General features: G+C 43.9%; 1 protein-coding gene across 1 annotated transcript; it reads left to right on the plus strand.

The window, feature by feature from the left end:
* Positions 1 to 5,557: 5,557 nt before the first annotated feature.
* On the plus strand, positions 5,558 to 6,175 carry LOC147902740 (uncharacterized). The gene has a single exon (XM_087373934.1). The coding sequence runs from the start codon at positions 5,558 to 5,560 to the stop codon at positions 6,173 to 6,175; it is 618 nt and encodes a 205-aa protein (XP_087230060.1).
* The last annotated feature ends 6,310 nt before the right edge of the window (positions 6,176 to 12,485 follow it).

Below are 12,485 nucleotides of genomic sequence, written 5' to 3' on the forward strand. Positions count from 1 at the left end.
GCTTATCCTTTTGTCAATTCCTCTAAGCCCAAGCTGCATGACACTAAAGGAACCTGCTGTTGAAATCTGAGCTTGTTTGGACAAGGAATGGATGTGCAACAGACAAAAAACCAATCAGTCTTCTCAAGCATCTACAAGGTGACCTGGTGCAACATTTCACCCCTCCTTGCTGTTAACTCTTCTCTGGTATAAGCCCTTTCCATTTGCATAAAAATACCCTTGAATAGAGCTATGAGTTGTGAGAATTGCACCCTCCAAGTTTTGGTCTTTGTTTTGGACAGTTTTGACAATGTTGTGAGTTTGATGCTACATCAAATGCTACTTTAGCATTTTTGATGTTTTAAAGTGTTGAATAGAACTATGGCTACAGCTTTCCTTTAAGTTTCTATACCTGGATTTTCTTGGAATACTTTCATTTAGCCACCTCTATGAAGCATGCAAGTGAAAGCATCATTTCCATTATGTTTTGTAGTATGGAAGTTGGTTGCAAGCCTTTGCTACTCTAAATGCTTGTATTTTGAAGCTCTTCAACTCTTTCTACCCTTGTAAGAGAGAAGACACTGCCCATTTTGGGTTAGACCCTCTAATGGCTACCTTCTTGAATATGGATAAGCTCAATGGTAAAGGCTTTCACACATGGCAGATGAGGATTAAATATGCATTGATGAGGGAAAACCTCTGGGGGCTTGTCAAACCTGCTTCAAGTTCTTCCTCAACAACCTCTAATGCTGGAGAATCCTCAGTTCCGACATGCCCGATAAGAGATCTTGCTAGAGAGGAGAAATCATATGGCATCATTGCTCTTGGCTTAGGAGATGACTATATTCATCATATCTCTTATTTAGAGTCTCCTTCTGAAGCTTGGCAAAAGCTTGACATTATTTTTGGTGCTAGCTCTCACATCTCAAAATTGTCACTTAAGATTGCTTTCTTTGAATTGAAGATGGCTAGTGGCACTCCTTTCACTGCCCATGTCAATCATATGTGGAGTCTCATGATTCAACTTGCTTCTATCAACTCTCCAATAACTACAGATGATGCAATGGCAGTGTTGGTCAAAAGTATGCCTGAAGATTATGATCATGTTGTTACCGCTTTGAAAAATCTTCCTAATCCTACTCTTGAAGGTCTTATTACTGCTCTTCAAGAAAAAGAAAGGCACATGGAACTCCGGAAAGGCAATGACATAGCCTATGCCATAAAAATTCAAAAGGGCAAGTTTTCACCTTGCAAACATTGTGGGAAGACTAATCACCTCTCAAAAGATTGCTTCAAGATCAATCCATGCAAACATTGTGGCAAAAACAATCACCATGAAAAGTATTGTAAAGCCAAAAAGGAAGAAACTACAAAGTCAAAAACTGCCAATCTACTTTCATTTGATGAGCTTTCACAAGATGAAGACTATGCTTTTTAGGCACTTTGTCTTTTTTGTTTATCATCACTTGGTCAAATTTTGAGGTTCTCTGCCTGGAGTAGTACTCCAAAAAGAATATGTAAATCACCTCTGGTCACCATATGATGTAGACCATGTGATATGTGTTTTGACTATCCCATTTCTGTGAACCTCACACCCTTGGGAACCCTTGCTAGCATGAGATCCTAGCCATAGATTTATCCTTGACCACCATGAGATGGCATGAGAAACTATGAGACTAGACGTATCCTTGACACTGCAAGAGGCAAACCCTTGAGGGGGGGTTTGTTGGGGTAAGTATGATCAAGGGCTTGCTCTATGTTGCATGTGTGCATCTAGGGGAGTCACATGTGTGTTTGTGTGTGTTGTAAAGGCACATCAAGTGCTATGATGTGTCTAGTGTGTGACCTAAGTGATGATGTAAGACAAAGGCAATCCCACTGATGTAGGGATTGATCCCCACTGATGTAGGGGCTGATTGCCACTTATGTAGGGAAGGTATTACCTTCTCCCCCTTTTTATAAGAGAGAGTCCTCTCTCTCACAATCATAATAGAGATCTACCATCTTTCTTTCATTGTGCTCTCACACCTCTTGCAAGATGCATCTATTCTATCCTACGGGATTCTACATTGTGTTGAGTCTACTTTGGTATTCCAAGCATTTGTCTCAAGTGTCCATGCTTCCTTGCAGTCCACATCCAAAAGCATGTCCTAACCTTGCAACTCCTCCTCCCGTCTCCTCCAACCTTGCAACCCATCCTCTCCCTCTCCTCCTCCCTCCTCCTCCCTCCTCCTCCTCCTCCTCCTCCTCCTGCTCTCTCCTCCTCCTCCCCCTCTCTCCTCCTCCTCCCTCCTCCTCCTCCCTCCTCTCTCTTCTTTCCCCCATGCTCTTACACCTTCTTCCTCTCCCACTCCTATGCTCCCCATAAACCCTTTGTTTCTCAACCCTTAAAACTCCATGATCTATGAGGGAGAGGAGTTATCCACTAAGCACTCTACCCTGAACCTTGGAACCTCCTTCTAACCCTGGACGCCTTCTAAACCTTGGAACCTCCTTCTAAATCCTGGAACCTCCTTCCAAACTCTGGAACTCCTTCTAAACCCTGGAACCTCCTTCTTACCCTGGAACCTCCTTCTAAACCCTGGAACGTCCTTCTAAACCCTAGAACTCTTTCTAAACCCTAGAACCTCCTTCTAACCCTGGAACCTCCTTCTCACCCTTAAACTCCTCCTAAACCCTACAACCCCCAATGAAGGCGAAAACCTTCATTACCTCAACCAAATGATACATGTTCTTTTTACACATGCATGCACTTTGTTTGCTTACCACACTTAAGCCTAGGTCTCTCACCGGAACATGAGTCGAGGTCCTAAGCTACACGTATACTACAATCGACAAATCTAATATATCTGTAGGTGACAAAAAGCCTCGGAACCTTGCATATTGAGATTACCCAGCTCTTCCTACGAAAGCAGTAGGAAAGAAAAAAAAGATCTCTCTCCCACACACCCACATAGAAAGGTCATATCGGCATGTCAATCAATCTAATGATCAATGATACACTGCATGCACATTGATACAGGTCCAAAAAAGATGTCGCCACTAAAGAGGATGCACAGAAAGAGCCCACTGCCTCAACCATGGGACCTCCTCCAGAGTTCGCAGCCATCTACATCCTCTCAACCACGGAGACCACAGGCATTCATGGTCCAAAGCGATAGCTCCGAAGAAGATTCAGTGCATGAGTAAGTAGAACAAATGCCACCCCAGTCACAACCGACCTACACAGCCATTAACAAGGCCCAATCACTGGAACTTGTTTGGCCATTGACATCAACTTATGTTCTTTCCCCAGAAGCAACATCTTACTTAGAGCAACGAGGTCTAGGTAGTTTGCATGAGAGCCTCAAATCCTTGGAGGACAGTCCTACCCTAACCACCTACGTCAAGGACTTTCTCCATTCTTACTACTCCAGCAATGCAAAGGATGGCAAGTACGGTACAATCACTGTACAGCAGAGCCCACTCAACATTATCCTCGAGAGTACAGTCATTCAAAGGGCTTTCTCACTACCAAAACAAGGTGGCAAATATGCTAAATGATTTGTTGATGCAAAGTTTATCGAAGTAGAGTCTCTCCTCACCAAGGGCACACTGATCCATAGAGATGGCATATTGCTTCACACAATCCTTGACCATCGCCTCAGGGAAGCAGCACAATTCCTATCCACAATCCTGGGAATTAAGTATGGCAAAGATCACTCCCTTCCACTCCACACATTTGTTTTGCTGAGTAGGAAGCTAAAACAAGACTGGGTCCAGCACTTCATCATTTTCTTTATCAAGAAACTCGATGGTTCTTTAGGCCAAAAATCTAAAATTCCACACTTATTGGCTATAATCATAAAAAAAGAACTACAAGAAAGAGAAATGACTCTGGCCCAGTCACCAAAACCAATTGAGGAGTTGGACATACCCTTCTCACCAGTATGGGAGCCGTCACCAACTTCTCCAACTATCACATTGATAAGTGCAGATGCCTTAGCAGAAGTACCTATTCTAGAGGTCAGGATTGCGGAGTTGCCCCACGAGATGCTACAGCTTGGTGCACAACTACAACCAATAAGTCTCCACCAACAGCACCAACCAGAGCTCGAGACAAGATCAGCACCCGAACCTGAGGAAAGATCGGCACCAGAGCCTGAGACTACATCAACACTCGAACCACCCATTGACGCCATGCCAGTCGATGAGCCACAAGGGGAGCTAGTGCCAGATCAGCATTATGACTATTGTACATAAGGGACTGACATGCCATTGGAACAACCTCCCCCAAGTACTACAAAATCATCTCTCCTCCTCCTCCCTCCTCCTCCTCCTCCTCTCTCCTCCTCCTTCTCCTCTCTCCTCCTCCTCCCTCCTCCTCCTCCCTCCTCTCTCTTCTTTCCCCCATCCTCTTACACCTTCTTCCTCTCCCACTCCTATGTTCCCCCTAAACCCTTTGTTTCTCAACCCTTAAAACTCCATGATCTACGAGGGAAATGAGTTCTCCACCATGTACTCTACCCTGAACCTTGGAACCTTCTTCTAACCCTGGACTCCTTCTAAATCTTGGAACATCCTTCTAAACCCTGGAACCTCCTTCTAAACCCTAGAACTCCTTCTAAACCCTGGAACCTCATTCTTACCCTGGAACCTCCTTCTAAACCCTAGAACCTCCTTCTAAACCCTGGAACTCCTTCTAAACCCTGGAACCTCCTTCTATCCCTGGAACCTCCTTCTAACCCTTAAACTCCTCCTAAACCCTACAACCCCCAATGAAGGTGAAAGCCTTCATTACCTCAACCAGATGATAGATGTTCCTTTTACACATGCATCCACTTTGTTTTCTTACCACACCTAAGCCTACACCTCTCACCGAAACACGACTTGAGGTCCTAAGCTACACATATACTACAATCGACAACTCTAATATACCTATAGGTGACAAAAAGCCTCCAAACCCTGCATACTGAGAATACCTAGCTCTTCCTATGAAAGCAGTAGGAAAGAGCCAATAGCTAGCAGCAGTTTTTTGGGTGAATCCAATCACAGTCGTCCCAGAAGTCCTCCCAGAAGTCCCATGGTCATGGTATGATGAGATACTCTCATTCCTATCCACTAGCATCATGCCCAAACACATGGATCGGGATCAGAGGAAACGTTTGGCATTGCAGAGTCATTCCTTTCAAGTAGTGCTAGGACAGTTGTACCGATGACATCTGACGGAAGTGCTATTGCGGTGTGTTCCACCTCATGAGCAAGAAGCGATATTGATGGAAGCCCATTGTGGGCTTTTGGGTGGCCATTTTGCGGGCAAAGTCACCGCAAAGAAAGTTCTGCAAGCAGGATTATGGTGGCCGAAGCTTGGTCCTTGCAGGACAACACTGTAAAATCAGTCGCAAAGTGTCTATACCGCGATGTTTTCACTTGGTTTGGGTGTCCAATTGAGATTGTCAGTGACATGGGAACTCATTTTGTCAACAAAGTCATCAAGCGGATGAATGATTTTTATATGGTGATTCACAAGAAGTCTTCCCCCTATTATCCGCAAGTGAATGGACTGGCTGAGTCTACCAATCATACATTCAAGAGGATCATGTCGCTACTAGTGAATGAGCACCGCATAGATTGGGATGAAAAGTTACTGGTAGCACTATGGGCATACCGCACTTCATTCAAGGTGGCCACAAGGTTGACTCCTTTTAAATTGGCATTTGGGCTGAAAGCAATCACGCCAATCGAGCATATTGTTTCGAGTCTAAGGATTGCGGTGGAGGATAGACTTCTTCCGCAAGACTCTATGGTATTTCGATTGGATGTTCTGAACCAATTAGATGATTTGCGGCTAGAGAGCTATTATATCACCTTGGAGGGTCAAGATAGATGCAAGCGGATAGTGGATTTGACATCCAAGAAGAAATATTTTGAGCGCGGGAAACTGGTTCTTCTGTTCAACACTCGTCTTGGGAAAATGCTAGGGAAATTGAAATTGCGATGGTCGGGTCCATTCTGGGTTTTTCATGATTGCAAATCAACATCATTTTATCTTGCAGATTTGCAAGGGCACGTTCTTCCACATCCAGTTAATGGGTTTCGACTTCATCCATACCATCATGACGGCAGTCTTGAATGCCCATTTCCCATCTCTAATGAGGCACAAATTTCCTGGGTTAAGGTGGAGGCAGTCGAGCCATCTCAGGAGGAGACGTGGTAGAAGGGTTCACGGCATGATGACAGCTGTCTTCCGCGAGGTCCTAGCCTAGCCACCATGCAACTCACTGTCGTCAGGGCAGGATATTGGCAGTCTAAATTCCAACTCTTTCTCCATTGTTTGCATGTCTCAGTTGCTTGCTACTTGCTCATCATCTCTCTTGCAGTTCTCTTGAGTGCATTAGTCTTCCAACTCTCATTAGCACTCACAGTTATCTTGTTTATTCTCCTTTGCTTGGCCATGGGGATGGCCCATGCTCAATTTCTCCCTCTTCTTTCATTGGTGTACATAGATTCTCAGTCGATTGATGCTTGTCTTCAACAACTACGGATTCGTAGTTTCAGCAGTATCAATTGCCAAAGGGTGGATGTTCATCTGTCTGCATCGGCGCTTTGCCAGTAGTTGGTGGTAGGAACTTTGGTGGAGTTTTTCGACGAGCATCAAGAGCTGACTATGCAATTGATTCATCAATGTCTCTTTTTACCTCTAGATGGAGCGATGATCATGCAACCAACGTGCACAGTAGCGGCAATGGAGGCAAAATTTGGAGCTTCTACCAAGGGTGAATACAAGCTAAGTGGATGTTCGGATGCTCAGATGAGGGATTTGTATCACTGGATTCTTAAGTTGCTATTCTTATAGGCCAAGACATATACCATCACTCTTGGAACTCGAGGCATGATAGACATGGCTGAGGACAGGGTGGTTCCATGGGCGTGAATCCTTAATGAACGGATTCATGCAGAGGCTTTATGAGTGGCAACTCATGTTGATAAGAAGAAAGCAGTCAATTCCAAGATTGGGCAGGTTTTGGAGATTTTGTTTCCTATCCATTTAGAGTTGACAGCTCCTTGATGGACGACTATCGTGGTGCTCACTCTGGCACCTGAGGGGCCTGCACAGGAGGAAGCGGAGGGATCTTCTAGTGTAGTGGCTATGAAACAATGAGGGAAGAAGCCCGGCCTTAGCCAGGGGGTGGTGTCTTCTCTTGCATCTTCAACTCCGATAGATCCTAATGCTGTGAGAGGTGTTTCCACTAGTGGGGTGGTGACAACATAGATTGTGGTGTCTACGCCGATGGCATTACCGATCATGGAAGAATGGGTGACAGTGACTATAGTGTCTACCGCAATAGGGATCTTAGGTGATACTCCAGTGGTGGGAGGTTCTCTGACACAGTGGCGGATGGCACAGCTTTAGCAGAGTGCTGTAACAACAACTGCGGCAACTACTACAACATCAATGGCAGTCTCTGATGTGGTGAGAGTGTCGGCGATAGTGTTGAGATATCGAGCTCCACTCGTGATATGCTAGGGTGACCGTTGTGCATTTATGTCACCGACTTGTTAGCTGCAGATGCGGTTGGTACACCGCCCACGAATAATAGCTGGATGACAGCTATCCTTATGTACTCTAGTTTGTGGCTCAGTTAGTATGCCACCTTAGTTAGTTGAGTTTGGTTTGAGACCCACATATAGGGTTCTTCTATTTCTCTGTACTAGAGTTCTTTTGGCTTTCACAACTAAGAAGAGGAAAACTGTTTTTAGCCTCCACCTGTGTGTGTATTCCCCCATTGTGCATGTGAGAAATCTGCAAGTGAGACTCCTTCCCTCTCTCCCACTATCTTCACATGGTATCAGAGCCTTGTTCATGGTAAGGAGCTCAAGAAAGCAAACCAAGTTCACGGTGTCCTGGTAAGAGGACCAGTGTTGCTTTCCTATTTCGAGTTTGAGAGCAAATCTCTGCAGGCAGCACAGCCAGAAGTGCACGAGTGCACTATCTCAGATTGAGATGCCCTTCACGGTGTGACGAGAGGGCAGTATATGCTGCGGGTGAAGGGCATAGCCCTCAGTGATTTTATTTTTCTGACTCGAGGCCATTTCGGGGCCCCTTTTGAAGGCGAAAGTTCTTCGCAGGCACTCAGAAAAAGGCCCTGTTTTTGCTGTGCGACCACTGCTCGACTGGTCAGTGAAAAGTTGCCACAGAAATTGCATCGTATGCCTGTGTGCAGAGATATTGGGAGTTACAGAATCATCCTTATTGCTTGTTGATGCAAAATCGTCACTAGGAAGTGACTGTGTGATTAAATACCACTTTCGTCAGTTTTGCAGATTTGACCTTGTGAGGCAGAAGCTATGTTTTTCATAGTGACAGAATATTTTGCAATGTTCTGTAATGGCGTCTGATTCTCTTTCATAGATTGTCACAGAAAAGCTTGACAAGAACAACTTCCAAGCATGGAAGTTTAGAATGACGAATTTCCTTATGGGAAAAGGCTATTGGGAGTCATTACAGGAAATGAAGAAGAACCAGTTCTTCCTAATGTTCCCAATCAACAGGAAATGCACGCATTTAAAGGATGGCATGAGAGAGCCAAAAAAGTTATGTACTGGCTGTCTATCAGTATTTCGGATTCTATGATTGTGCATATTCAAGATGCAAGTACGCCAAAGGAGGCATGGGATACTTTGGCAAAAATGTACAGCACAAATACACAAGCCAGGAAAATGCAGCTCAAACAGGAGTTGCACAATGTGCAGAGAGAAAATTTAAGCATAAATGACTACCACATGAAGGTGAAGAAAATTGCAGATGCACTTGCTTCCATTGGGTCGTCAGTGGAAGATGATGATCTAGTTTCTGTGACCTTGAATGGTCTAGGAAAGGATTATGCAAAGTTCCGGACATCCATTGCCGTCCGTGAAAAATTTCCTGATTTTGAAGAGTTGTTTGCTCTTCTAATTTCTGAAGAGCAGAGAAATGGGGTGCATCTTCTTCAAGAGGAACTTCAAAAGAAACTGTCTTCTACTCAAATGCTGGAAGAGGTAGAGGTAGAGGTAGAGGAGGCCGATCTGTAGGCCGTGGTAGAAATCAGAATATGCAGCAAACTCAAGAAAACCAGTCCTATGGAGAAGGACGTGGTAACTCTAGAGGCAGGGGGAGCCAAAGAGGCCGTGGTGGATGGCAGAGAGTCCAAAATGCAAACAACAATGTTGAATGCTACTACTGTGGTAAAATGGGTCATATGGCTAAGGACTGCTACAAAAAGCACAATGACATTATGAATGGAAAATTGCAGCAAGGTAATTATGCATCTTCTTGTAGACAGGGTGATGACAGAAATGAGCATCTATTTATGGTGCAGCACATGACCAATTCTGTGACAAGTGCAGACGAACGAAATGATGTGTGGTATGTTGACTTAGGTGCATCAAACCACATGACAGGTCATGCAGAGTGGATGCAAGATGCAAGGAAAATAAAAAAACCAGGATTTGTGGAGACTGGTGATGATACTACACATCCTATTGTGCAGATTGGTAAAATTCCTTTGTCTATGCAGGATGGGAAAAAGAAATACCTGTCTGATGTATTTCATGTCAAGAACATCACCAAGAACCTGGTTTCTGTTGGTCAAATGGTTGAGCAGGGCTTGCAGGTCAGATTTAATCCTCATGGATGCTTTGTTGAGGATATGAAAAATAACAGTCGCTTGATAGCAAAAGGAAAGAAGAAGGGCACGATGTTTACGTTGGATGCAGACATGCCTGGATTGTGAGTGCAGCAATGTTTGCACATGGGACCGGTGTAGTTGCAGATATTGATATCTGGCATAAACGCATTGGTCATGTTAATATACAGTGACTTAAATCAATGCAAGCCCAAAATATTGTTGCAGGATTGCCTAAATTCAAGGTTGCAAAAATGCATAAGGTTTGTGAAGCCTATCAATTTGGAAAGCAGGTGAGGAAACCATTTCCTAGGCATGTTCAAGAGAGTAAAAAGCCATTGGAATTAATCCACTCTGATGTGTGGACTACTAATGATGCATCTATTGGAGGCTGTCACTATTTTGTCACTTTTATTGATGACTTGAGCAGAAAAGCTTGGGTGTATTTTATGAAAAAGAAAAGTGAAGTGTTTGGGCACTTCAAAGCTTTTAAAGCTATGGTTGAAAAAGAAATAGGTCTGCAAATAAAATGCCTAAGGTCAGATGGAGGGGGAGAGTACCTCTCAAATGAGTTTGCAAGGTTCCTGCAGGAGCATGGCATAAAGCAGCAATATTCATGCAGTCATACCCCACAGCAAAATGGACTTGCAGAAAGGAAAAACAGGCATATTGGAGAGGTATCTTGGGCCATGCTAAATGAGAAAGATCTACCAGATTATTATTGGGCTGAAGCACTTGCTACAGCAGTTTACATAATGAACAGGACTCCCACTACAGCAATACATGGCATGATGCCAGAGGAGATGTATACTGGTAGGAAACCAGACATTTCTCATTTGATAATTTTTGGTTGCATTGCCTATGTTCATGTGCCAGATGAGTTGAGGTCCAAGTTGGATCCAAAAGCTGAGAAGTGTGTCTTTATTGGTTATTCTCTCTAGCAGAAAGGATATAGATGCTATAACCCTTCTACTTGTAAGTTTACAGTGAGCAGAGATGTTGTTTTTGATGAGATGAGTAGCTGATATAAACTAGTAAATGTGATGATTGATGTAGATGCACAAAATGGTAATGCTGCACAGAATTCACAGCAGCAATCACCAAATATCAGTGGACCTACAGTGTCCTCTAGCAGTGGTTCACATACTTCGCCATGGACAGGTAGATTGAGATCAGGAGAATCTCCTCAAAGCAATGCAGATAGCGGTACGCAGGTATCACGGAAAGGAAAAGAGAAGGTAGGTGAGCCCATGTTTGATGTGAATGCAGGTCACTCTTATGTGGATGGTGAATCCAGTGGCTAAGAACAGAGCATTGATGATGAGTTGGGTATTCCTTCTGTTGTTACACCTGGAGTAAGGAAGACCAGGGATGTTTTGAGAGCACCTGGAAGTGAGCCTATTTTGCACAGGTCTACCAGAGCTAGGTATCCTGTGGATAGGCTGAAATATGATGGATTTACAGCCATTCACTATGCCTATATGGTCAAAGTGATACAGGAACCAGAACCCACTTCTTTTGAGCAAGCCATGGGAAATGAAAAATGGGAGAAAGCCATGGATGAAGAAATGGATGCCTTGGAAGCCAATGCTACATGGGAATTGGTGCCTTTGCCTAAAAACAAGAATGCAATTGGCTATAAGTGGGTTTATAAGATCAAGCACAATGCAGATGGTTCTGTGAATAGATACAAGGCAAGATTAGTTGTCAAGGGGTATGCATAGACATATGGCATCGATTATGAAGAAACATTCAGTCCGGTTGCAAGGATGGCAACTGTAAGAGCAGTCATTACTATGGCTACATCAAAGGGATGGTCTCTACATCAGATGGATGTAAAGAATGCCTTCTTGCATGGTGATTTGCAAGAAGAGGTCTTTATGGAGCAGCCAGCAGATTGTGTTCATGCTATTCATCTTGAGTTTGTTTGCAGGTTGAAGAAAGCCTTGTATGGCTTGAAGCAAGCACCTAGAGCATGGTCTAACAAGATAGGATAGTATCTTGTTACTATGGCTTTCAGATTTCCAAGGCAGATTTCTCACTCTATGTGAGAAAATTAGAGAAAAGGATTATGCTGCTTGTCATTTATGTTGATGATTTGATCATCACAGGTGATAGTGATGAAGATATCCTTCATGTGAAAATGCTATTGAAGCAGAAGTTTGAGATGAAGGATTTGGGAGAGCTGCGTTATTTCTTGGGCATTGAGGTGATTAGATCACCAAGTGGGATACAACTCTTGCAGAGGCAGTATGGATTGGACATGCTGTCCAAATATGGGATGACAGGTTGTAAGCCTATTTTAGTTCCTTTGGAGCAGAATGTGAAGCTGAGCACAGATGCAAGTGAGCTTCTGGAAGACCCTACTATGTATAGATGCATAGTAGGAATCAAAATGCATAGTAGGAAGTTTGATTTATATGACTATTACCAGGCCAGATTTAAGCTATGCTCTTGGATTGGTAAGTCAGTTTATGTAGGCTCCAAGGAAACCGCATTTGGATGCGGCTAGACGCATACTCAGGTATGTGAAGTCCACATTGCAGTATGGACTATTTTATGAGGCTGAGGTTCAGATACAGTTGCTTGGATACACTAACGCTGATTGGGCTGGTAGTACGTCTGATAGACGATCTACCAGTGGATATGTGTTCTCTTTTGGGAGTGCTGCAGTCACCTGGAGCAGCAAGAAATAGCCTACAGTTGCCTTGTCGAGCACAGAGGCTGAGTACAGGGGTGCAGCAATGGCTGCATGTGAGGTAGCTTGGTTGCATAAGCTACTTTATGATATGCATCAGTCTACAGATAAGCCAGTTGTCATTTATTGTGACAACATGATGAGCAGTATACACTTGGCAAATA

This window comes from Dipteris shenzhenensis, chromosome 4 (assembly GCF_047967505.1).
Source record: "Dipteris shenzhenensis isolate YYH24624 ecotype China chromosome 4, Dip_SZ_1.0, whole genome shotgun sequence".
NCBI classification, from domain to species: Eukaryota; Viridiplantae; Streptophyta; class Polypodiopsida; order Gleicheniales; family Dipteridaceae; genus Dipteris; species Dipteris shenzhenensis.

Bases quoted from the DNA above. Each gene is read 5' to 3' on its own strand.
- LOC147902740 (XM_087373934.1), top strand. From the start codon at position 5,558: ATGTCGCTACTAGTGAATGAGCACCGCATAGATTGGGATGAAAAGTTA.